The sequence below is a fragment of the Cavia porcellus genome, unplaced genomic scaffold (assembly GCF_034190915.1).
Source record: "Cavia porcellus strain 051 isolate PalLab524CR breed Dunkin Hartley unplaced genomic scaffold, mCavPor4.1 scaffold_12, whole genome shotgun sequence".
Taxonomy (NCBI): Eukaryota; Metazoa; Chordata; class Mammalia; order Rodentia; family Caviidae; genus Cavia; species Cavia porcellus.
Window position 1 is genome coordinate 48169661 of NW_026947495.1, and position 27569 is coordinate 48197229.

At 33.0% G+C, this 27569-nt stretch overlaps 1 protein-coding gene across 7 annotated transcripts in view; it reads right to left on the bottom strand.

The window, feature by feature from the left end:
* Positions 1 to 404: 404 nt before the first annotated feature.
* Wdsub1 (WD repeat, sterile alpha motif and U-box domain containing 1) overlaps positions 405 to 27569 on the bottom strand; it is a 34518-nt gene continuing 7353 nt past the window's right edge. For 5 of the 7 annotated variants that reach the window (XM_003478680.5, XM_063259653.1, XM_013142515.3 and 2 more), the window contains 8 exons: positions 24205 to 24297; positions 21320 to 21413; positions 13483 to 13516; positions 12243 to 12283; positions 12063 to 12169; positions 11110 to 11289; positions 2409 to 2549; positions 405 to 579 (listed from right to left, as the gene is read on the bottom strand). In XM_003478680.5, coding sequence (XP_003478728.2) covers positions 422 to 579; positions 2409 to 2549; positions 11110 to 11289; positions 12063 to 12169; positions 12243 to 12283; positions 13483 to 13516; positions 21320 to 21413; positions 24205 to 24297 — 848 coding nt within the window. In that variant the 3' untranslated portion in view covers positions 405 to 421. Of the gene's footprint in view, positions 580 to 2408; positions 2550 to 6419; positions 6560 to 11109; positions 11290 to 12062; positions 12170 to 12242; positions 12284 to 13482; positions 13517 to 21315; positions 21414 to 24204; positions 24298 to 27569 lie in introns of those variants that run through there. The other 2 variants (XR_001199043.3, XM_063259654.1) reach the window with 2 other exon arrangements.

Here is a 27569-nt window from a genome sequence, read left to right on the forward strand (position 1 = left end):
AAATTTAGAATCCAACAAAATTGTCTATTAAACATATCAGAAGTGCTTTTCTCATTGAGCAGCTAAATTAGTTTCTAGATGGCTCTTAATTGGGATATAAACTAGGATGCAAACATCTGTTATATTCTAAGGTATTTCAATCTTTTAGTTACAAGGTCACGTCTCATTGTAACTAAGAAACATAAATATGGGCATTACAATTTAAAGTGAAAGCAAAACTTCATATTTATACAGATTAAGATTCTTTTCAAGGCTACCAAAAGCCTTTTATAGTAAAAACAGAAATGAAGTTAGATATGTTAATTAGGTACATGTCCTCTAAGGAATAAAAACTGACAATTATAACTAAATATAATGCTTAATATTTGCTTTTAAATCAAAGGAGATCAATGAAAACATAAATATTACAATATAAGCTATTTTATTTTTGATGTGTCTCTAGCCAGCGGTTGATGGCCATTTTCAGAGTCCTGTTTGGTGTAAGTACTACTGAAGGAAGAACAAGATTTGTCATGGGACTTGTACGTTTCTTTTTGCTGATCCAGTTTTCCATTGCATCCTTTTCATAGGAATAGCCATCTAAAAAAAAAAAAAAAAAAGACATTTGAAATGTAAGAAAGAGAAGTTAAACTGGGCATGGTGGGGTACAACTGTAACTTAGGAGACTGAAGAGGGGACCAGACTAGGTTACACAGTGGTTCAAGGCCAGCCTGAGTTCTGCTTATGAAAAATTTCCCTACTTTTAATCAAAGAATTTGTGAGACTTGAAAGGCTTTGGGTTTATCTTTAGATTTTGGATTCATTTAGAATTTATATGCACAATATAGGAGGATCAGATCCAGTTTTTATTCTTTTCCACATGGCTGTTCAGTTGACAGAATACCTCTGACTTAAAATACTACCTTTATCGCTAAATTTCCTAAACCATTTGTATCAATGTCTGGATTTTTAGGGATTATTTTACACTGGTATATTTATGTGCCAATAATACCACATTTTTATTTATGGAGACTTTGTAATGTATTATATCTGATAGGGTTAGCAGCTTTTTCACTGTTCTTTTCTATGTTATTTAATCTTTTTAAATGGAACTTAACAATAAACTTTTGTGTCTCTAGGGGGTAAAATGTGTTATGAGAAGCCTGTTAAATTTATGAACTGGAAAAAAAATATCTTGCTGACATTGTCCCTATCTATGAGCCTGTTCACATATATTTTAACCCCTGGATGTTCTATAGTTTTCCTAATGTAGTTTGGGTAAATTTTACCTATTTTTAATGTCTAAGGAAATAAGCTGAATGATAATTCATTTACTACCAGGCTAGATAAATCTCTAATATAGTAACCACATGGTTTCTTATTCAAGGTACAAAGACCTTGAGAAACAAACAAAAAACAAATTTCTAATAGTTCACTGAGGTGACATAATGCTATTTGGTTTTTGTTTTGTACCAGGATCAAACTCATGACCTTGCACTTGCCAAGCAGACTCAGTGCCACTGAGCTATATTCCTGGCCCAGCTATTTATTTCTAGTGGTGCATATGTATGGATAACATTTAAGTATGCCCCATATGTGTTCAGAACTTGGTATATTACTAGTTTTTTGTCTATCTGGATCTATTTTAACTCATTTGATCACAAGATTATGCGAAAAGAGGCATACTTAAATATTCTAGAAAAATTCTGTTGTATTAAGATTACTTTTTCATATTCATAAAATATTCTGATTGGATGATTGTGTTTTTGGACATATATCCCACACTACCCCCCAAGTAATAGTAACACAACGGAATGTGTGATATAAAAGTCTACAAATATATATACATCAACTACTAGAAGAATCAAACACAATGAATGTAGCCCAGTGTCACACAGCTATGACAAATGAAAAATACATACATTAAATCAATGTTAAAATATGTGTATAATAAAAGTTTTAGGCCAAAGTTAAAAAAAAAAGCTCAGTGAAATGCATGTTGATTATAATTAGGTAAAGTGTGTGTATATGTGTAGACAATGGTTAGAAATTCATATGGAGAGTTACAACTTCATAAACTTTTAAGTTCTTGTTTCTATATAGTGGTTTAAATTCATGAAGGACAAACATGAGACTGCCACAATCTACCTTAAAAAATGGTATTTTATCCTTACATTCCACTAATACATATTTTACAAATTTCACTAAAACTTCAAAATTTAATCCTTTTGTCTCAGCTCTAAATCTATGCTATCCAATTTTATTATTAAATATAAAATGATCACTCAGGCCTAATGAGTTATTACAAAGAAAATAAGTATAGGAAGTCTGAAAACCCTCCCCATTTAAGCAAACTTCTATGAACTATCTGCACTATTTATTCATTTAGCACATCACACCCCCCACAGCTTAGAAGCCATTATACATACCTGATGCAATGACAGGATCCTTCATCAATTCTCTAGTTATTGGACATATAAACTCATCAGGAATGTCAGAAGAAAGGCATTTCGCTTTGGTCCTAAGCTCTTCAATTTTCCTCAGCACTTTACTACGCAGCCCTAGCGACTCTGAAAAGAAACTTTTCTGTTACATCTGGAGAACTACTGGTAATCTTTATACAACTATTAAGCAAACATTTTATCTACTAAAACCACAAGTCTTCTGATACACTTTACCACACAGAAATGTTTTTTCTAATGAATTCCCATATGAATCTGTGTAATATAGAATACTCTATGGTTAAAGTAGGTCCCCAGCTAGTAGGTACCTTATTTTAAACCCTAGATTGTGAAACTGAAGAATTTCAACTGCTAGAAACTAAAATACTTCATAAAGTCAGAAAAGGCTATTACTGGCTTATTTATACAACATGGGCTACAAAATGCCTGTTAGAATACATTCTTAGCATATGCAAGGTGTCATGTGTTTGATCTGCAGAACCAAAAATCAAATGTATTAAATCTTGCTTACATAAAAAAATTCCTAAAAATAATCTGTATTTAGATTAACAGTATCAAACCCATGTCATATAAACAATGAAACAATATACTGCTGATTTTTATATGAAACACAATCACAAATAAAACTTACCTGTTTGTCCAAAACTATGCATGTTTTTTAATTTTTAAGAATTACCTTAATTTTAAAGTTTTTGCATGTCAAAAGAAATCTCCAAAGAGTGAAAAGAAAATCCATGAATTGGGAAAATATCTTAGCCAACTGTCCCTTAGACAAAGAATTTATAAATTCTAGAACATATAAAGAATTTAAAAATCAGATCCCCAAAATTCAAAGACCCAATCCAAAAATGGGCATCTGAGATGAATACTCACTTCTTAGATGAATAAATACAAATGGCAAATCATGAAAAAATGTTAAACATCATTGGTCATTAGAAAAATTCAAATTAAAACAATGCTGAGATTCCATCTCACTCCAGAAAGAATGGCCAAGATAAAAAAAAATCAACCAATAACAAATGCTAGAGGGGATGTGGGGAAAAAGGAACTCTTCTCCACTGTTGGTGGGAGTGTGGAAATCAAGTGTGGAAGTTTCCCAAAAAGCTAAGATTAGCAGTTCCATTTGACCCAGCTATCTTGCTTCTGGGAATATTTCCAGAAGAATTGACAACATCATACCACAATGATATATGTGCACCCACGTTTATAGCAGCACAGTCTGTAATAGCCAAATCTTGGAAATATCTCAAGCGCCCATCAATGGAGGAATGGATAAAAAAGATGTGGTATTTTTATACAATGTAGTAGTATTCAGCTATAAAGAAAGATTGCAGGGCTGGAGATTTAGCTCAGTGGCATAATTATCTGCCTGGCAAGTGCCAAGGTTGAGTTCAATCCTCGGCACAAAAAGAAAAAAAAAAAGATTGCATTGAGGCTTTTATAAGTAAATGGACACAACTTGAGACCATAATCATAAGTGAAATAAATCCAAACTCACATGTATAAATACCATATAGTCTCCCTAGTGTAAGAAACTGAAAGAGCAAATACAATCTAAAATCTAAAATATGTATTATATAAGGGTAAAAAAACTGCTCAAAGAGGATGGGATGGGAAAGGAAGAAATAAGGAAAAGAAAAAAATGCATAAATTTGTGTATATATACACAACATAGCTAAGATAGTGCACTTGGAAAAGAACAGTTAATCCTCATATGATTAGATCAATTTTGCATGTCTATCTGGCAATCTAAGCAACCCTCCTGAAGGTAATTATGCAATGTTACAACCACTTCTTATCATCTTGTTTTGAAAACTTAGACTGCTATTGTTTTGGGTTTGTTGTTGTTTCTTTTGCTTTTTCTTTTTTCCGTCTTTTCTCTTAAATTAATTTTAAAGTCTAATTAATTTTAGGAAAATTAGTGTTATTGACTATTACATTTTTAGAAATAATTCACAGTTCCACTTTAGGCTTGAGTGTTTTGGGTGAACAGAGGAATTGTATTTCAGAATGCTTCATAGTTGCCACCTAAAGCCAAACCAGCTTTCTTTGTTGGGAAGTAATTTCCAATTGAGTTATACGTATCTGTGGATATCTTTGCTCTATATAATCTTTTCAAGGATGTTGGCAAGCATCCTTGGAAGATGGAGATACTATCTTCTTTCCTAAGGAGAAAGCAGGTTTGTTTCCTAACCAGTAAAAAGACAGTGTTTTCCTCTTAGGCCAGTTATAATGGGCCAGTCCCATCGTAAAACTGGGGGCTTTACCCAGAGGTGCAAGCTTGTAATCCCTGAAGGTTGAGCAGGAGATCAAGTTTAAGGCCAACCAAAGCAAACTTAGTCACAAACCAAAACATAAAAGGGCTGGAGCTATTGCTCAGTAGTAAGAGTACTTGCTGCCTACCATATGTGAGACAAGTTCAGCTTCCAGTACTGAAAAAAAGAATTGGAGGTTTCACAAACTTCAGGATTCTCCAATTGTGCCATAAATACAAATCGCCTCCATGTGACTTAGAGGAAAGAGGGAATCAATTAAAACATGAAATTCATGTCTGCCTGCCATAAGTAATGAACTGTTCAATCCTATTTGGGCTTGTTGCCCATATTTATGTAAATGTAGCAAGTTAACAGCAGTGGCCTGCTGCTTTGCAATTGCTCTCAGGACTTTGTTCCAATGTAACTAAAGCGCTTTAAAACTTTTAAGTACAGTATACCAATTTCCTTACATGTGGATTTTGCAAAAATCATGTCAGAAAAAAATTATGATACTGCACTGAAATTAATCTTTCCAGTATTATTCCATTCATAATGATGCATTTTCCAAGGATTACCTGAGCTGTGTATTTCTGTCAAGCAAACACAAAGGAGGGTTTAAGGCACTTAGAAAAATGGGCCATGTCCCTGAAGCTAAAAGAGGGAAAAAGAGTAAAGACAGGTAATTTAAACCAGTGGGTAAAATCAACAGACTGAAGATTTTGATAAATTCAAGATATACAGAGGCAAAGATATTAGGTATTAAATGGCAGGAAATCTACTGTGAGTGGGATGTATTTCCCAATAATTTGCCAAATAAAACTCCTCAATGTTCACAGGTCTTGATAAACTGTGAGTATTTGTAGAACATGTTTACAATTAGAAAGTAGCCATCCTGCTTATATAAGGATATGAGCACTCAATATTCTGAATAAAAGTATACTTTTCTGACAAAAATATTATGCACATAAACTAACATGCAGAATGCTTATAATATTTGTAACAGAAAATACAGAAAGCCTAACTGACAATTTCCCAGATAAGAAAAGGCTAAGTTGGGTATTACACCTGTCCAATTTCAATGTCACTTAAAACTGGAAAAAGATCACCTTGTCTGTCCTCAAGAAGCATTACCAGACCATTTTCACAAAGGTTAGTCAGAAACAAATACCTCCCTTTGTCACTAAGCCCAAGTTTCTCAAGAAAAGACCTTTACCAGCTAAGGACTAGTAAACCCTTTTGGTAACTTCTGGACCCAGAATGAATAGTCAACAAGAGAAGACGTAAAAATAAAATTTAAAATGGGAAACACAACTATAGGGACAGTTCAGTTTTTAAAGGATTTAGAGAAGTTAGTGATAAAAGCAGTATAGAATTTTAATTCCCTGATTCCCAGTATAAAACAGAGAATCTAGATGGCAATCTCAAATCCTACAGACATTTTCAACAAAACAAGACAACAATATATCCTCATGAACCAAATGTTCAATTACTTAATGGTATATGCACCAGTTATACAGATAACATGTATTAATTTGTACTGTAGGGTCAGGGATATAATATAGCTCAGTGGTACAGCATCTGCCTGGCAAGTGTGAGGTTCTGAGTTTGATCCCTGGCACCAAAAAATGAAAACAAAAACAAAACAAAAAAATTGTACTGTGATTTTTCAATTATGTATTAGTTTTCTGCTGCTGTGACCAAATACCTGAGATAACCAACTTACAGGGAAGAAATTTTTACTTTGGCTCTGGGTGTCAGGCATTCCAGTCCATGGTTACCTGGTCCCATTTCCTTTGGATTTGTGGTAAGGCAGAACATCATAGCAGGAACATGTGGCAAAGGAAACTACTCACCTCACAGCAGCTAGGAAACAAGAAACAGGGAGGAGCCGGAGTTCCAATAATATCCCCTTAAAAGGCATACTCTTAATGTCTAGGTCCTATCTCTTAAAGGTTCCACAATCTCCCAATATCACCACACATTGGTAACCAAACCTTTAATTTAGAGGCCTTTAAAGGAAACCTACTCAAATCATAAGGAAACAAGAAAAAGATTTTAAAAATCTCTTATGTGCTTTTGATTTCCTGGAAAAAAGAAAGAGCAAAAGGAAAGTGAACTCTATGAAAAAATTTCATTCCGAAATTAGGAATGTATGAATAATGATTATTTAACTATCAGAGTTAAATGCTAATATGATACACAGTAATTTCTTGGCATTTTTCAATGTAAGTTTCCAAACTCCAAGATAGGTCTCAATCTGCAATATTTCCACTGCTCAGCTATAAACTGAGGCCAATGTATAAACAGAAGTTGCCTCGTTAGTGGACTTACTGTTTTCCTAAATTAGATCTAATTCTGGCTCTCATGTTCTTCACTTTTTTTTTTTTTTTGGTCTTTTTCCTTTTTATCAGTACTGGGGATCGAACTCACGACTGCCTGCTTGCAAGGCAGGCGCTTATGCCACTGAGCTAAATCCCCAGCCCCTTGTTCTTCATCTTTGATACTTCATGCTTTTGAATGCAAAACTATTACCACATGTAGCATTCACAACTTTATGGATTCAGAAATGTTAGTAGAATACACCTCTCTGGACATTCCTCACACAAATGTAAGGAGTTATTTCCTAAGAAAACTGTATGTCTGTTGTATCCTGAATTTTTAATTAATCACCCTAGAGAAATGACTGTTCTCCTGGATGAAAGCATGAGATTCAAACATATTTAAGCATGCAGAAGTTCCTTAATTGTACATTTACAAAAGGTCTATTGCTCAAATTCTTAATAATTTCAGTGTCAAACACAATGAATCCACTTTGATCTGCAACACTCCAGTGTATTTTACTATACAATTAATTAACTTCCTTCATGTCTGAATGTTAAGCAAATTCAGGTTTATTTACCCTGACAGAACTGTTTTAACAGTTATACCACAAGACAATACAAGCAAAATAGTTATGCACGTAAGTATCACTGGCATGTATGTGAGTTGGTTTGCCTCTTACATTTATTTTGACATAATTTTAATTCTGTATTAGTTCAATTTAATATTTTGAGGAGAGGTGTGCGTTATGGTTTGTGTCTAGATGTTCCCTCAAAGCTTCATGAGGTCATAGGGGTTTTTTTCCTTCAGAGGTAGCTGAATTTAAGTGTGTGATTGATTCATAAGGCAATGCTAGGAATAAGGATGCTGGGATTGGATTGGCACCACCCTAATCCCATCAACCTGGAGTAGATAGAAGGGGCAGAAAGAAGCCTGTTTTGCTCTTATGTATCTTCTGTTGCCATGAACAGCTGACCATTTGCCTCACTACCCTGCCTTGGAGCCAGTGGACTATGGACTGAAACCTCTACTGTGAACTAAAACCTTTCCTCCTTTAGCTTTGGGTGTCAGGTATTTATTTCAGCAATGAGAGAAAAACAACTAAGACAGTGTGTTTTTCTTAAAATTAAATATCTAAGAAATTTATGATAGCTTAAAATAACACTTGTAGTTAAAGTAGCTTCTTAAGCCCTTAGAATGAACATTTTACAAAATCTCAAGATAATTCAGAATGATAGCAAAAAATAGACATTCTGTTCACTTATTCTCTACCTAATGTTAAGTCTGTTAAATTTACAAACTTTAAACACAAGCACAAAGCAGAATTATTAATCAGAGAATGTGCACTACTTTTGTCTCTATTCACAGTGGTTTTTCAAATTCATCTACTATCACTACTGTTTTTGTACTTTTATTACATATTCCAGTTTTGGCTTGCCCATTAATACTTCCAAAACTCATTATACTGAAGTTTAAATCTGAGACTCAGTCTTCACAACTATTTCAGGCCATTAAGTGAACACTGTATTTTATTATTTAGCAATAAAAACAGAATTATGTTTCTATTAATTATTACAATTCTCTTATGTTTTTAAAAAGACCTTTGTTCCAAATGAAATTATTTCACACCGCTAGGTACTTCTGCTTGCTAGCGAGAAATCAATTGAGATGCTAAATTTCTCTTGGGAGAAAAACTGACCATTACCCACTCTCAAGAAGAATAAATTTTAGAGGAAATCTGTTATTAGAGATACAAAAGTAACTTTCATGTTATGGCCTAAACATAGTACATAACCATTCTCAATCCAAACATTTTCAAAAGAAATCATTATGCTAACATCTTAAAATAATGCTATATTTTACAATGATTTTTCTGTAACAAATACTGTATTTTTCATAACAACAAACATCAACATACTCTATTTCCAGGGTTTTCTGGTTAACTAGGATTTTATTATAACACACTGATAATACAGTCTATGTTTCTTAGAATAAGGCTCAGAGTCCCAACTTTACTCTGTTGTCTCTGGGCTTGGTAAGGCAAAGTCTTATGGCAGAGAAAGTGTGGAGGAAGAAAGCTGCTCACCTTGTGACAGTTAGGAAGCAGAGATAGTGACAGAACAGAACCAGAGAACAGGTGCTGGTGAACAAGGTCTAAAACCTCTAAAACTGTGAGGCAAAATAAATCTTTTCTTTTTTATTTGATGTTCTCATGTATTTTGTCACAGGGATGAAAAATTAACACAGACAATAAGACATTTCCATGAGAAGAGTGCAATCTTTTCAATAAATGATTTGGGGACAACTGGATATCTATATGTGAAGAACTAGAAGGATCCCTGCTTCACACCATATTTAAGTCAAAATGGATCACAGATCTACATGTAATATCTAAAACCTTAAGGATCATAAAAGAAAACAGATATAAATCTTAAAGACTTGAGATTAAGCAAACATTTTAATATGGCATCTATAACACAAGTAACAGTGGGAAAAAATCCAATGAACTTTATATCAAAATTTAAAACTTTTGCATACCAAAAGACATTATCTATAGAATAGTAGGGGAAAAATTGCAAATCATATATCTTAGTATCCAGAATACACAAAAAACTCTCACAACAATAAAAAGACAACCTAGATCTTGAAGTGGGCAGAAGAAAATAAATGATAAGTAAGCACAGAAAAAGACGTTCAACATTTGCTGTAGTTGGAATCTGTGTATCCCCAAAATTTATATGTTGAAACCTATTCACCAGTATTACAGGGTAACGCAGTGGGGTGTTTGGAATATAACTAGGTCATGAGGGTAGAGACTCCATGAACTAGATTACTGCCTTTATAATCAGGACTCCCACAGAGCAAATTTCTACCAGCCAAGACACAGTGGGAAGGCACTATTTATAAAACCAGGAAATTGTTCCCCACAAGACACCAAATCTGTCAGTACCTTGTTGTTAGACACCCCACTTCTAGAACTGTAAAGAAAAAATTCTATTTATAAGCTACCTAGTTTACATGACTTTGTCATGTCAGCCAAATGAATTAAGACAGCATCATTACTAATTATAAAAATGCAAATCAAAACTTCAATGAGAAATCATTTCACAACCACTAAGACAGCTGTAATTTAAAATGCAAACAAGTACTGTAAAGGATGTGAAGGAACTGGAACCCACATATACTACCAGCAGAACATAAAACACAGTTGCTGGGGCTGAGGATATAGCTCAGCGGCACAGGTGCCTGCCTGGCAAATACAAGGTCATGAGATCAATTCCCAGTACCCAAAAACAAAATAGACAACAACACAGTTGCTTTAGAAAACAATCTGGCACTTCCTAAAATGATAAAGTAATGGATTACCCATCAATTCTATTTTTAATTACATATATTACAGACCCCCCCCCTAAAGCCTGAAAACTGATGTCACACAAAATCTTGAGTAACTGTTCACAGCACCATTATCCTTAAGAGCTAAAACACAGAAGTAACCTGAATTCTATCAACTGATGAATGAATAAGCAAAATGTGATAAATACAATGCAGTATTAGTCATAAAAAAGAATGAAGTATTGATACAGACTAAAACATAGATTAATATTGAAAATATGCTAAGGGAAAGAAGCTACACATAAAAGGCCACATACTGTATGAGTCTATTTAGATGAAATTCAGTAACAGAAACTATGACAGAAAACAGATTAGTGGTTCCAGAGGCTGGAGAAAAGTAAAACAGGAAGCGACAGCTAATGGTTACAGGATTTCTTTTTGAGGTAATGAAGATATTCTGATATTTAGTAGTTGTTGTGGTTGTATACACAAAATAACTATTGTATACTTAAGTGAATTTTATGATACATGAACTATTAAATTTTTTAAAATGTGAGTTTTTAAATTATAATTACAAGGTACCTAATTAGATGCTTATAACATATTTTCTTCATAACCGAGTAAAAAATTTGTATACTCTCTTATACAAAGACATATACTAATCAGTGTGCTAGAATATTGAGAAAAACCATGACAAACAAATCAATTACAGAGCAAAAATTAAGCCATTTTTAAGATTGCCTAGATTTCATGAAACTTACCAATTTTCAAATCATCAGCCAAACTTTCTTTTGTAAGATTCAACAGTTCTTTTCCATCAATGTTATTCATCTTAAAAATACCAACAAGGTCTTGTAAACCCTGCGCACAAAGCCATAGCGAGACATCTTCCTCTGACCAATCTTCAGTAAACTGTTTCAGCTGATCTTCCACACTCTTTGCTTAAAAACAAATAAAAAGGCAAATGAAATAAGAACAAAGTGTTTCTTTTATAAACATTGCTAATCTGAATTACAAAGTAATGTTATTTCCTCAAATTTGTGTTTTGCTACTTTACCTTTAAGAATCCTCCTCCAAAATACTACTATGTAGAAAGTGTTATTCAGCACTATGTTAAGCATCACTCTTTTTGAACTACTGCTTCACCCCAGAAAAACAATCTTTATTATCTAAAATACCAGCAAAGATATTCTATTTGTTCTATCATCTACATATGAGCACCACTATTTGGTTACTTCTGACAGTGATAAAACATCTAAACTATGTGCCAATATTATCCTGATGAAGTAAAAAAGTTGACAAAATACTTATAATTTCTCCCTTGTTTTTAGTCTATGTCTATCTAAGAAAATTATTGTGGAATATAAATAAACAACTTACGAAAGCACTAGAAGTATGATATATATATATATATATATATATATATATAAATGTGTACTCAAAAGCATTTGCCAACATTTTTAACACTAATTTCTCTAAAATCAGTGTTAGATTTAGATTACATTAAATCTGAATGTATTTTATCTTAAGAAAAGCAATATAAATAACTTGAGTTATTAAATTTCAGGGTAGGGTATAGACTGGTGGTAGAACATTTGCCTAGCATTAATTAGGAACTGAGTTTGATTTTCAAGCCAACCAAGAAAAAAAGAAAAAAGTTATTAAATTTCTGATTTTAATCATTAGCAAGGTTAAAGATGAGGTCCTTACTAACCTTGGCAAAGTGTTTCCATGTCAAACTGCCAGATGTTCACTGTTTTGTCCATTGAACCAGTAGCAAGTAAGAGAGTATTGGGTGCAAAAGCACATGTTGTGACGTACCTAGTTAATAAAAAATGATTACATATCTTCTAATTTTAAAATTTTATTAATAAAAAAGAGATGAAATTCAGACCTGGTATGTTCAGTCAATGTATGAAGTACATTCTGAGAATTCTGGGAGGAAAAGAAAAACAACACAATGAGTTTTATTTTCACTCAGGCAAGAGAAAAGTTACCTATATAGATTCACCTTAGTGGTTTATATGCTATATGTATTCTAATACTTATTATCAGCAACCAACATAAGTTGACAGTTCACTCAGTGAATAACAGAATGGCACCTAACTATTAGTTAATAGTAGTCAGACACTTATTTCACTCTTTTTCAAACAAGGTTGTTGTCTACTGGCCATCTTAGTTTTAGCAAAGCAGACCCTTTGCACTCACTGACTTGTTGGAACTTACTAGTAGTAACCCAAATGTCTATTACATCAAATAATCGTATTTTAGCTATGGCATTTGACTTGACACAGTGTACTTAGGTTGGCAGTCAACTTCGTGCATGTATTTAACTGGGACTTATCTACATTTTATAGAGAAAAACTAATGTAACTTTTTTGAATGCAGAAAACTCAGCAAATCTGATGAGAAATACTAAGGATATACTCAAGTCTAGCTTGAGTATTCGTTCCCATTTCCTGCTAGAACTTTGAAAGACTTGTGTGTGAAGGACTAGTTTAGATTACCAGCTGGACCCACTATATGGTTCATATCTCCACTGATTTGCTAGCAGAGTTATTGCCTGAACTACACCATCATAAGGCTCTACTCAAAACTGATTTTTCTCTGGCAAGCTGTTTTCATCAACTACACCTTTCTTATATGTAAAAACATTCATTTTTCTTCTTATACAACTCAGTCTTTACCAAACTGCAAGTGGTCTATCAAAACTTCCAATTTTTTCAAGTCGACAATAACCTATTCCTTCTCACGCTTGTCTCTAAATCGACTACGATAGCACTCTTAAAAATGGTAGGCCACTTTCAACTCTACTCTCTAAAATCCTTGGGGTAGCCATTCATTCTTTGCTATAATGGACCTGGTATAAAAGTTCAATAATTGACTGAAATTGGACATTGATGCTTTTAAATCTTTCCATCTTAAAATCATTTTTGAAATATTTAAGGGCTTCTCCCAGAACCAATACCTTATTTGCATAACCAGTTTAGCATTTGTGAAATGCATATTCCATATTCTTGAGCATGCTAAATACAAAAATATGTACCATTTCTATTATGCCTAGCTAAAACTGAAGTTCAGTTGTCTAAACATAATTTAGGTTGGTCACACACACAAGATTTTGAAATACTTACTGTATCATATATTATGACAGACTTATCCACTGATCTTCAAAAGAAAAAAAGAAATTATAAATGAAAAGTTCTATAAAACAAAGAACATGTACATAATTAGTATTTCTAAGTCATTTTAGTAACTCTTTTTTTAAAAAGGCTGAAATAGAGATGTACAAAGGTATTTAAAACTCAATCTCTTCTGCTTATTCAAAACTTTTATTCAAACCCTCGGAAATATGTAATTTATCAGAAAATTATTATCTTTATTAAAACAACACCATATGCTACTTAGGCATCACAGACATAAACAGAAAAAATATCTGTGACATATACCCAAAACAGAATTCCATTATCAAGTTAGTAACTCAGAGTAAAAAATCGTTATAAGGAAAACATACCTGTTACTGACTTGTTTCAAACACTGCCATTGACATGGCTATGGCTTAATTCCCAATTAATGTACATATGTTTTGTGACTCATTTTTGAAAATTATAATTCTAAACTTTATGTTGACAACATGGTTTCTTTTAATTCTTTTAAAATTAAAAGCAACCATAGTATAACATTAGTATTTGTACTTATTATTAGTTAAAAGTAGCTGACTGACTGACAAGAGTCAGACTTGCAAGAAAGCTTAAAATTTTGTTAAGTAGGTCATCCAGTGTTGAAGATTACATCAGAGCCCTGTATAAATTCAAATTAGGAACTACAATTAGAAATTCAAACCTAAACTAAAATATAAGATGAGAAACATAAAATATATTCTGGATGTGAAAAACCATCCAAAACTGAGAATATTAGCAACTACGTAAGTATGTACACACAAGACGTAATTTATAGATACTCCTATGGTCCTAACTTCCTCAAGGTACAGGTTTATTACTTCTGGAATATCTACAATTCTTAGGGCAAATTCCATTACTTTTAAGCATCCTAATACACAGACACACACACACACACACACACACACACACACACACAAAGGAATGATACCAAGATGGCAGATGGGAACACAACTTGAACAACTACCCATCTACCCATAAGGAAAATGCTCTCACAGGAGTTACAGGAACCCTATATCCCACTATAGCGACATGGCTAGGAGTCACAAGCATATTAAATAAATGGAAAACTGGTTGAATGAAATGATTGTATTATTTTTTTAAATAAGTGAACTAGAGACTGGTTGAACTGACTTTTGAATAACTGACCTAGAGCCCAATCTTGGTTAAGTCTGGTACTTCAGAAAGAATGACAGCCAAAATCTAATCTGAAGCTGGCTAGAGTCATGCTAAATGTACATAAAAAATGGTCCTCCCATCTGGTCCCCATTACACTGTATCTCAAATACCATCCTTATTGGTGTTAAAAAGAGCATCAAAAAACTAACAGGAAATTCCATCTTGACTACCACTACCTGCAATTAAAATTAACTCCTCCTTGATGTATCACTTGAGAGGTAGGTTCATCACTTATGATCTATTTAAGCACTGTATTAGGAAGACAGAAAAGTAAGATACTGTAGAAAGTATAAAGTAAAAAAAAAAAAAGATGAATTAGGTTTTGGGAAAGGTGATCATATGCCTTCTTCTGCTAATTATTTCTGAGTAACAAGAGGGTTATTCATTAAAGCCACTCCTGATTCATAACAAAGCTGCATCATCTATGTTCATCCAATATAAATAATACGCAGCAAGTTTCTTGGAGGGGGCACTTACTTTCCATCTCCTCTCCTAAAATTCTGAGCCTCTTTCTTAACTACTTTAGTAGAAAAAGCACACCAGATGACTGGTAACATGCGGCTCAGCTCCTTTATTTTCCTTTGTTCTGATCTGCCCTTGCAGAAGTCTGCAATAGTACATCACGCTCCTGAACAGGTGAGCAAGATGGCTCTATCAGTATCTCTCAGTCATATTTCTTTCTCCTTGGTTTTTAAAGCATTTCAGATAAGGGATAGCCAACCAATATTATGGTTTGTCTACTCTATCAAAAGTCACATTATCTACTCTATCAGTCATATTTCTTTCTCCTTGGTTTTTAAGTCAAGAAGAAAATGCAGTGTTATTCACTGAATTACTAAAACTATTATCAATTGTGGGTATTTAAAAAAAGTTTCTCAGGAATCCTAACTACTGAGATTTTATGGAAAGACCAGCCTTTTCTCAAATTTGGAAGACTGACTCTTTCTGTTTGAACAGAGGTTTACACGTGTGAAGCTTGTTGTATTTGGCTAGATCAACAAGAGTAGGGTGGAATGAAAGGCAATTTCTGTTAAGTGGCTAAACAAAGTTACTAGAGATGTGGAGAACAATGAAGGGTAATTCTTCCTCTGTATTTTGCTACATAATTTGTAATATCATCATAGCTCAGAGGCTAAACAGAATATGTGAAGCAGATATGAAAATTCAAGTGTTTTCACCTAAGCCAGACATTGAAAAGATCTTCAATGAAACAGTGCCACTCTCCTATTTTTAATTTTTCCCTTAAAGTGTATAATATGCAGTAAGTTTATTTCTGTAGTCCCTTGCTATCTGAGGGAGACTGGCTCCAGAACAGCCGAGCCTACTACAGATACAAAAAGGTGGAGATGCTCACGCCTCTTTTATAAAATGGCTGAATATCTGCATGTAGCCTACACATGTCCTCCAATAAACTTTAAACCATAACTGTATTACCTGTAATACCTAACATGTTGTCTAGGAAAAAAGAAACAAGTTTGTACATGTTGAGAGTAATTTTTTCTCCCAATATTTTCCAGTTGTAGGTGGTTGAAACTACAGATACAGAACCTATAGATATAGACAAACAACTGTTCTCTTAAAATGAATTAAAGTTTTTTTCAGTAAAGAAACAAACCATAATATTGAATATCCCTCATCTGAAAGGCTTCAGACTAAAAGTGTTTCAAACTTCTGAGTTTTTTTTTTTTTTTCTCTCCAGAACTGTGTGCAATTATTTACGTAAGACTTTACTGGCTGAGCATCTTTCATTCAAAAAGCATGCAATCTGAAATGCTCTAATATCCAAACTTTCTAATTATCATGGCATCCCAAATATTTCAGATTTCAAAGCATTCTGGATTTCAGAATTTCAGGTTAGGAACATCTTCCCCATCAGCAAAAGTTGTTTGGAATCCTCAATATTTTTTAAGAATGTTAAGGAATCTTAAAACGCGAAAGTATGAGAAGTACTAATCTAAATCTTTTCTTTAACATTCATCTCCTATAGCTAAACCTAGCCAATCAGAATTAAAGTTTCAGTAGTTCTCCTAAACTTACTATATAAAATTTGAACAAGTTATAACAACATCCAGGTCTTCTATCATTGGTATACACTTTTTTAAGCCTCATTCTCTGTATTCCTTTTGATGTTACATATGCTATGGTCTGGATGTGGTTTGTCCACAAGGATCATGTGTTGGACAAAGTCTTTGGTCCTCAATGTGGTGATGTGAGAGGTGGCAGGACCTCTAGCAGGTGAATCCAGTGGGAGGTAAGTACTTACAGATCACTGGCTGTCCTGATCTCAGAAGGGACTCTAAAGTAATTTTTGTGTCCCAAGTTAGTGCTTTTGAGAGCAACTTCTTATAAAAGCTAGTCTGATCACTGAATCTAGCTTCTGGTCTCAAACTGGTCTCTCATCCCTGCAGCTGTATCATGTGATGTCATCCATCACTACAGCTAAGCTAACACTGGTGCCATGTCATTGAATCTCCAGAACTCTGAGTTTTTTTTGAAACTTATTCAGCCTCAAGTATTGCATTTCAGTAATGAGAAATAGGCTAACACATTTTAATCTATTCAAGAATTTGCCTGCCACCTGGAACACCCCTTCTGTTTCCCTATCCTGTCTTATCTGCATATCTAACTCTATACTACCTTTTACATGGCCACCCTTATTAATGCTCTCTGCATCTTTTTTAGTACACCTTCTAACCTACAATCCAATTTTATTCTCCATTCATTTTTCCAATCTAGTCATGTATGTTCATATACCTCCCTCCACCTTATCTTATTCACTGTTTTACCCTGTAATCCTCTTTTCATGTATGTCCATTCCATTGTACTATTAAGTATCAGCCAAAATAGAATCTTTCTTTCATTCATCAATTAATTTGTTCTTATCAATTTACAGACCAATAGGGTTTACACAAGTCTACCAATTCTAAAAATGATATATTTCACCAAATTACATTTACAGTTCATTCACTTGCTTGTATCTTTATTCTAACAAATGAAAAATACTCAGAAGAGATCTGAAAAGTGACTGAGAGCAACCTGAAAGCATTTAGCAATGTAAATTTCCACTTATTCATAAAGAATTGTAAAGGTCATTTTAGTTAACCTTATGTAAGTTAGCCAAAAGTCACATATACAAAAGGACAAAAGATGATGCTATAAAATGGAAACAAAACAATGCTCAGTATCATTTAACAAATCTTCCATACTTCAGAAAGTCATGAAGTGTCAGTGTTACTGTTATCACCATGAACATCAACTAAAAAGGAACTTAAAATGCCTTCAGGAGTACAAACAATGTCTTGTATAAAGTACCCAGTTGCAATTGGCAGAGACCTTAGTATGTAAGAGCCATGTGAATTACAGATAATTATTTTATATATAACCTGTTCTCAGAACAGAAGAAATCCAAATTCACTTGTTTGAACTTTCCACTGACTTAAATTCTAGGTCAAATGAGACTTACTATGTTTTCTAATGATAAACAATATTCATCTTTTGAGATGAGTGAGCCGACATCTTATATGGCTGACAACAATGCTGCCAAGTTGACTGCCAAGAACTGGAGCATATGCAGAAAAGAACCATCAGTCTTATTCCAGAAATTTTAAGTGGCGTCAAAGCAGCTGGAGTCAAAGCTCATCTGACCAGCCATGAATGTGAGTTGTGATGCTATGTCCTATGTCAGTGGAGACAAGTTTTAGAAATGTAGTGGCAAAGAAACTGAAAATATACAAAAGTATTCAAAAGAAGAATATAAACTAATTGAATCATGCTACTGTATCCCAATTCAATGCTTTAACAATAAAACTCCAAAAAATAAAATTTCAACAGGGAACAGTTTGAAAACAATGCACAGTTTGAAAACAATAGCAAAATAGAAATTCCAGAATCAAAAAGTAAAAGAAGAAAGATTATGAACTCAAGGACTACTTATAAACAGCACACTAACTGAAAACAGAATTTGTAAAGGAGAAACCATCAATAATGAAGCATAAGGAATAAAAAGGAACCAGAATAAAAATATATAAAAAGAAGATAGGCCACATAAATGGAAATTAAGACTTCCTTACGAGGAACTTTAACTAAAATCCCAGAACTGGAGGAGAGAAAGGAAGGGGCAGATGCAATATCTGAAGAGGGAATAAATAAAAACTGGCCAAAATTGAGAAAACATTATTCCACAGATTTGAAAGGCTCAAAGAATTCCTAGAAAATTAAATAAAAAGAAACTCATGTTCATCACAGTGAATGTATAGAAAACCACAAACAGAAAGTTATATAAGCAACTGGAGAAAAAATATGAATTATATTCAAAGAAATAGAGTGAAACTAACTTCTCTATAGCAAGACACTAAAATAAGCATAATTGGTTCAACATTTGAAAATAAATGTATTTCACGACACTAACACAATGATAGAGAAAAAGATACAGGAAAAATCAGCTGATAAAATATAACACAATTTTATAATTCAAAAAAAGTCTTAAAAACCAGAAGACTCGTACATGCCCATAGTCTCAGAATTCTGAAATGCTGAGGCAGAAGAGTTGTAAGTTCAAGCCTACTCCTAGAAATTTTGCAGCTTATCAAGATCCTCCCTAAAAATGAAAAATAAATAAAAGAAGATCTGATGATACAACTCAGTGTGAAGTCCCCTGGTTCAACCCCCGGTACCAAAGTAGGGCCATGGAGCAGACCTCAAAGGAACAGAAGAGCTGATACGGCATACTTCCCCCGACATCTGCAATGATCATATTTAATAATGAAAGCTTTCCCTTTATAATAAGGAATCACACAACAACGCCTGTCATCATTATTTCCACTGCCATAGTAGTACTAGCCAATTCAATAAGGCACAGAAGATATCTAAGGTCTAAGAAATAGAAAAGAAGAAACAAAACCATAATGATCTACATACAATATGATTTTGTACACAAAGTGCAAAGTAAGAAATTTATAGATAAATCCATTCCATCTTCATACACATTTCCTTGTATCAGTCACAACTTTTATAATGGCAATAGCAACAAAAACTGCCATCTTACAAGTCTAACAAAAGATAAACAGGACTTTTATATAAAGATAATTATTGAAAGAAATTAAAACATAAAAAAATGTGTAACTGCCATGCTTATGGATTGGAAGAATCAAACTCATAAAAATGTCAATTCTGCCCCCTTGAAATAGCAATTCCAACCAATATTCAAACTGCTTTGTGTATGTGGAGGGAGGTACTGGGTACAATTGAGGTTATTCTAAAATTTATATTGAAGTATCAGGAGCTAGGAATTACTAAACAGAATGGTATTAAAGTGAGGATAAATACAAAAATAAAATAACAGGCTGAGAAACGGACCCACACATTATGACAAGGGAGCACAGTAAAAAGGTGGAGAAAATCTTTTCAATAAATAATGTTACAAGGCCGTGTGTGGTGGCACACTCCAGTAATCCCAGCACTCAGGAGGCTGAGGCAGAAGGATCAGCACAAGTTTGAGATGAGCCTAGGCTACAAGTGAGTTCAAGGCCAGCCTAAATTGCATAGAGACCCGTCTCGGGGGAAAAAAAAAAAAAAAAAAAAAAATGAAGTGTTACAAATGAAACTGGACTCCTATTGCACCTCATACCCATAAATCAAATTTGTGAAAAGTAAAACAGGTTTAGAACATACAAGAAGGTAATGATGACCTTAGAATATAATGAAAATGAATTAAGATTATGAACTTTAACATGGCAAATCTAGAGAGTGGAAAAGGTATTTGCAATACATATACCAACAAATGATTCATATGTCAAAACACACATATTGTACACACATGTAACAACAAATAAGAAAAAAGATAACCTAGAAGAAAAAGAGGCAAAAAGACATGGACAAGCACTTTATAAAAAAGGAAACATACATATTCTATAAACTTAAGAAAGTTCCAACCTTATTATTTTGAGGAAATATAAATGAAATTCAAGGAAAGGTAACACTGTATACTCACTGGAATGGCTAAAATTCAAAAGACCCACAATACTGAGTCGAGGTTAGAATATAAAACAACATGGTTATAGTAGTACCTATTATTCAACCACACTTGGAAGCAGTTTCATGTTATCTGCTAAAGTTAAAAATGCAATCTACCATCCAGCAATTCCATTCCTGTGTTTCTTGGAGATGTAATGTATTTATATAACAATTATTATAATGCTTCTAAACTGGAAATCCATATAACCATTTATTAATGTGACTATTATGGTATACATACTGCAATGGAATATTATACAGTAATAAAAGTCAGTGAACCACAGTTAAATGTAGTAATATGTCATAACCATAATGTTAACTAATGGAGGATAGACACACAATAATTAACATCATATGATTTGGTTTAAATTAATTTAAAAGAAAATGCAGTACGTACATGCCCTGGGGAGTGACACCAGAAAGGGACATAAGAAGGAGGGCTTCTGGGGCAAAACCAGCAATGTTCTACTTTTTGACCTAAGGTTATAAAGTTTGCATTACAGTAATTCATCAAGCTGTTCTTCAGGTTTTATATACTTTTCTGTTTGTATGTTGTATTTCATATCAAAATGGCTTAAGAAAATTAAACTCAATAGCTTACCCTGAGACTAGCATCTGCCCATCATGAGAAAAAGCACAAGTAAGAACAGGTGCACAGTGCCCACTCAAAGTACTTTTACATTTTAATTCAATACCTGTAATCAAGGTGAAAAAAATTAGCAAGTGACCATGCTTGAAATTCATTTCTAACTCCACACTATTTCACTTATTTATTAAATAATCTTTGGGTTGCCTAAGGGACATAAAATTTTAAATCCTCATGTAACTCAAGTATTTGTACATACGGCAAACAATTCCAATGCAGTGTGGATAAATGGTTTGAAAGCTCAATAATGGACTAAAACATGATGTGTTCAGTAAAGGCTAGAGGGGATAATTTTATAGCTACCAAATAATTTAAACTATATACAAACATTTCGGTGTCTGTTAAAGAAAATATGTTAATTACCCAACAGACTAAAAAACAAAATGCTTACACTTTGTAAAATCTGGTATTAGCAAAACATGTTCTCACTCTGTAAATTAAATCAATGACAATTTACACATTGTGTAATTCCAGTATATAACACTCCTACCTACAAAGTATGGTAACGCTAAAATGTTTTTATGCTTTCTACAATTGCTGAAAATAAACACAAGTCTTTTAAAGGTAAACTACAGAAATTTAGTATTTTGGTGACAACCTATAAAAACAATTGAGACATTAGCCTAGGAGAGATAACAAAATCAGTGAAGTCTACCAGGCAAAAAACCTTTTTTGAAGTAATGAAAGTCTTCTAAAGAAGACAGCAACTATTTAAGCAAAAAGAAAGTTATGACAGCAAGTAAAAACTTTAAACTCAAAAAAGAGAAAAAATATTACTACTACCTGGAAGTGCAGATATGGACATTAAAGACATAACACTAAATGCCAGAAGTACAATGGTGAATTTCAAAGGGCTTTCATTATAACAATCAAAGCAAAAATATTAAAACTGTAAAATGAAGACCAGAGAACTTGTAATATGACCACATGAACAGTTTGTATTGTCAAGTATATGACCCCTATTATCTACTGCATACAAGTAATTAATTAAAATAAGGTACTAACAAAGACAAATGCTTCACATAAAAAGCTTTAACTGCACATTTATATACTATTTTGTTTTTAAAAAGTGTAAAAATATTTTATAAAAAAATGTATGAAAGGCTTCAAACAATTATTGATAATTATATTTAGAAGATACATATATATGATTATACTTATCATTTTTCACCAAAATTTTACTTGTGGTAAAGAAAGACAAATGGAAAACCATTTGGATAAACCAGAGAAGTAAAGGAATTCTCATCCTCACCAGCATGACATACACTAAAATGATTACTACAAGGAAACTAACAGGCAGTAAATGAGTAAATTTCCACCACAAAAGGATTATTTCTTTCTGGGTATTGGGCTTTTCTCTATGTACTATTATAACTATGAACACCAGAAATACAGTTTGTGATGTAAATAAATCCTGTTGGGTAAACAAATAACTGTTTTGAAGCATCTGAATCAAGATGCTCCCTTAACCACACTGTTTCAAAGTCTCCCTTAAAATGATAATGAATGAATGAATAAATATATAAATTACGTGAATGAAGAGAATGGGAAGGTAGGAAACAGATTAACTGATGAGACCATATAGAGCAATGCCAGCCTAGCATACAAAGGAAGGGAAATAGGGACAAGAGAGTTATTCTGGCCTAGAGAACCCAAGATACAGAGCTATCAACAGCCAAGAAAAACAAAAGTCAGAATGAAAGACAAGACTTGGAATTAGAAACATTAACTACAGCTCTGTATGTAGAATGAACATTCAGTGTCTACTTTAAACCCCTTCCTGGTTCCAACCCATGGTATGTCACATAAAATTCAGGTGCTTATCTCCAGACAAGCTTCCTAAAAGTAAAGTAATGACAACATAAAGAGCTTCAGGGCCACAAAGACCTTCATCCCCTTTGTCCCCAACCCTTCTCTCAGAAGAACCCATCCTAAGGTTAAGCTACCAACAATGGAACATCCATAGGTACAGAATTCCTGAATATCTTATTATCTAATTATTAAATGTAAATAAAATACTAAGGGCCTTGAGATACTTAAGAAGGTAACTATATGAACGAGAACAATCACAGTAAGGAAAACAAAGCCCCCAGGAAGAAACAAAGATGACCAGGAAAGAAAAAGAACTTAAAACGTAGCAAGCTGCCAGGAATATAGCTCAAGGCACAGCATCTGCCTGACAAGCATGAGGTTGTGAATGCAATTCCTGGTATAAAAAAAAAGGTAAGATTAAACATTTTTTTAAAAAGTAAAAAACAGGAATTTTTAAAAATAGACTGAAATGCTGGAGGAGGAGACAGAGGATCAATTCAGGAGATTCAACTAACAGAAGTTATAAAACAAAGGACAGCAGAAAAGGAATCATTAAAGAAACATAAAGGAATGCCACAATCCAAAACCAAACAATACAGATTTGTTTCACTGCTGTTCTTCCTTGTGGTACTGTGAAGTGAACCCAGGCCATTACATAAAACAGGCCTTCTACTACTGAGTTAGAACCACAACCATAACAAACTTCTTGACTCAAAGTCAAAACAGAACAATGGATGAGGAAAAGACTCAAAGTATATAAAACAGTTACTGTCCTGAGTAAGTTAAAAGCCGTGGTGAAATCGCATTTCTAGAAACTCTGAAAGCCACCAAAGAAATTGAAAACCAGTGCAAAATGGTTACTTTTGGTGAGTAGGAATGTGTGTAATACACAGGTAAGGGTAAGTTCAGAGTCACAAAGTTTCTTAAACATTTTATAATCACTCTCATATATCAGATATCTTAAAAATATCAAACAAATTTTATTTAGATCACAAATAATTTCAAAGATGTACTGAGCAAAAACATACCTAAGACATGGGTAAAAGAAACCACCCAAATTTTGACTTGGCAATCCTGACCACACGATGCCAATCGAAAAAACTGAGGACCTTGTTCTCCATCTAAAACAGTAAATTTTTAAAAATAAATACAAAGAATTAATAAAACATTTAAACTAAAAAAATCAATTTCTTATACTGGAATCAGTTAATGCTACTTATTTAAATCATAGTACTAATATTAATTTACAGCATCTAATGAATTTAAAAGAATTTCTTTTAAACAAGATACTGTACAGAATACAACTTTAGACCTGAATTTTTAATAAAATGCTTAAAAGGCAATAACTCTAGGTTGAAATGGTCAATACTAAAGTAGAGCATCTTGCAACTTAATTTTACAGGCTATCATTATTGGGTAAAACTGGGAAAAAGAGTGTTAGTTATGATAAGAACGTTAAATGTTTAATCACTCAAAACTTAAGTATTTTCTATACATCAGTTTCTTAAAAGGCTGTTTTATAATTCACATGTAACAATGGAAATTTTCTTCCACTTCATTTAATAAATAGAAAGACTGAAACTGTATAAATCCAAAGAAACATCAATTAAGCTCATTGATGAAAAATATTACATGACTTAGGGAAAGTAATAAATCATTTCAAAAAATCACTAAAGTTTCTTACAGAATTTCAGTATATTTTTATACAGCTACTAGATTATATTCCTAAATACTTGTGGGTAATATGAATATTGAAATCATCAACTCAATGTTACACAAGTTCTACTTCATATTACAGATGCAGTTTCACCAGAGATGGTTTTAACATTCATATGAAGTAAAGCAAAATTAAGAAACCTAACATCTATCTTAAGATTCTATCCTGGAATTTACAAATATTCAATATATGGAGTTTGATTTATATGCTGTGTATATAAGTTTTTATCTACATTTGCTCTAAAATACATGTTTTACTAACACCCAACAAATTTACTTTCATTTCTTTAAAAGTTTTGCAAACTCCATTGAGACTTTCACATTTCAACAGCATTTTGATTTGGTTTGGCTTTGTTTTACAATGCTGAAATTGAATCCAGACTTTCACACATGGTAAGCAAGCACTCTATCACAGAGTTACATCCCTACTCCTTTATTTTTCAGACAGGGTCACTTTAAGTTGTCCATTCTGTCCTTGGACTTGTGATCCTCCTGCTTTAGCTCCCTCTCCCCATCAGCAGCTGGGATTATCCGTGTGTATTACTTTTCCTGGGCATTGTTCTGATTTGTGCAGTACAGGTTCAGACAAAGTACAACCTTTCTCAGAGAGATCTTAATGAATGTAAGCAATTTCTGATAACATTTGACTTTAAAGTAAAACATTTTTACTTAGTAAATGACAGTAAGATATTTAAGTATGGGACCTGGTTGGAAAAGCTGTTCATTGTTTTTTGGCTAACTAGGTCCCTATGGTTAATTCTAAAGTTGCTTTAGGTAGTGAGAATTCAGTTACAGTAATGAAAAATTATGAAGCTTAAAGTGTGCCTACCCTCAATATTTAATCACTTAGAGATATACTTTTCCTTAGAAAAATATTTAAATTGTGATAATAACCTAAACCATGCTATGTTTTCTTTACTATTTAAATACTAGCATGACCATTTATCTTCAGGATAGCATTATTTTTCGTTACACATAAAATATTTCAAGCCTAAGGAATTAATGTCATAAGTATTTACAGATATTAACAAATACCAAATTAAATAACTATTTAAAATTATTCACTTTATCTAAATTAAGTATAGCAATTCCCACAAATTTTACACATAAAAGTTACTATTTATTTCAACGGAACTAAAGAAAATACAAGGACTAAAATAATACTGAGAAAAAGACATACTATGAAATCTCTTCAAGGCAGAGTAAGGATGTGTGTATTATTTCAGAATTTCTTCCTAGTTTAGTGAAACTTTTCCAACTCCATAAGCTACCCATAGTTTTATTCTAATATTAAATAATATAATAATATTTCCTTGGATTTTTTTTTTAACTGAAAATCTGTTTCTAGGTCTTATAAAATAAAAAAGAAACCTGAATCTTCCCATGTCTTTATAATTCATTACAGATTCATTGAGCACCTATAAAATGTATAGAAAATACTACAGCAATGGAAGAAAGAGTTCTTGTCTGTTATAACCTATGCTTTGTGGACTTAAAAAAAGCACAATATGTTAAAAAATCAATTGCTTAATTAAATTAGGTAGGAATTTAAGAATCAGCTCATGAAAACTCATTAGTCTCCTACATGACGCTAAAAGGTTAAAAAAATCTAAAAATTTTTTAAAAATTAAAAAATTAAAGATTAAAATTAAAATTAAAAAATTAAAGATTAAAAAATAAAATATTAGCCAGGGACACACTCATAATCCCAGCTAGTCAGGAATAATGCAAACTCATGGCCAGCCTTCGTAACTTAGATCTTGTCTCAAGTGAAAAATAAAAAGCTGGGGCTGTACATCAGTGGTAGAAAGGCCTCTGGACTCAATTCCCAGTTGTACAAAAAATAAAAATAAATTAAAAATTTCAGCAAATCACTAAAAGGAATCTTGCTTACCAATTTTCATTCAATATATGGTATTTCATCTATACATTGGGTATATGAATTTTTATCTACATATGAGGCATACTGTCTGTTCTGGGCACTATGATGAAAACAGACCCAGGTCCTGTCTGCATGGGGCTTACAAGCTAATAGAAAAAAACACCATGAAATATTACCCATAGAAAAGCTGGGCATGACAGTTTAGACCCTTAAATCCAGGCAGCTGAGGCCAGAGAACTGCCTGAATGTAGAAATTCAAGGCCAGCTTAGACAATATAGCAAGACCCCATTTCAAAAAAAAAAAAAAAAAAAAAAAAAAAAATCCACGTAATTGCATATAAAAATCTTGATACTTTTGCAAAATCTATCAAAGAGTACAAACAAAAGATATTAAAATGATACATGTGAGGCAGAAGAATAGAGAAGCCTCATCAACAGTAATTTTTTAACCAAAATCTAAAGGATGACTAAAGAAAGAACCAGGCAAGAGTTCACATGTAAAATCTTTTAAAATCTTAGGAACACTGAAGAATGAAAGGTAACTGTGGCTAAAAAGAATGCAGGAAGTCAAAAATGATCTGAAATTAGGGTGAAATGGAATATGCAAGGTACTTATAAGTTTGGCCTTTGGATGTAGGATTTTATCTTATGTTAACTGTATCTTCAGTTGTTAATGTTCTTGAAACCGGGGAAGACCAAAACCATCCTGTTGACCATGTTGTCTGATAAAGTTACCACCACCCCTAAGTGGGCACTTGAACACTTGAAATGTAGTTATTCCAAATTGAAATATGC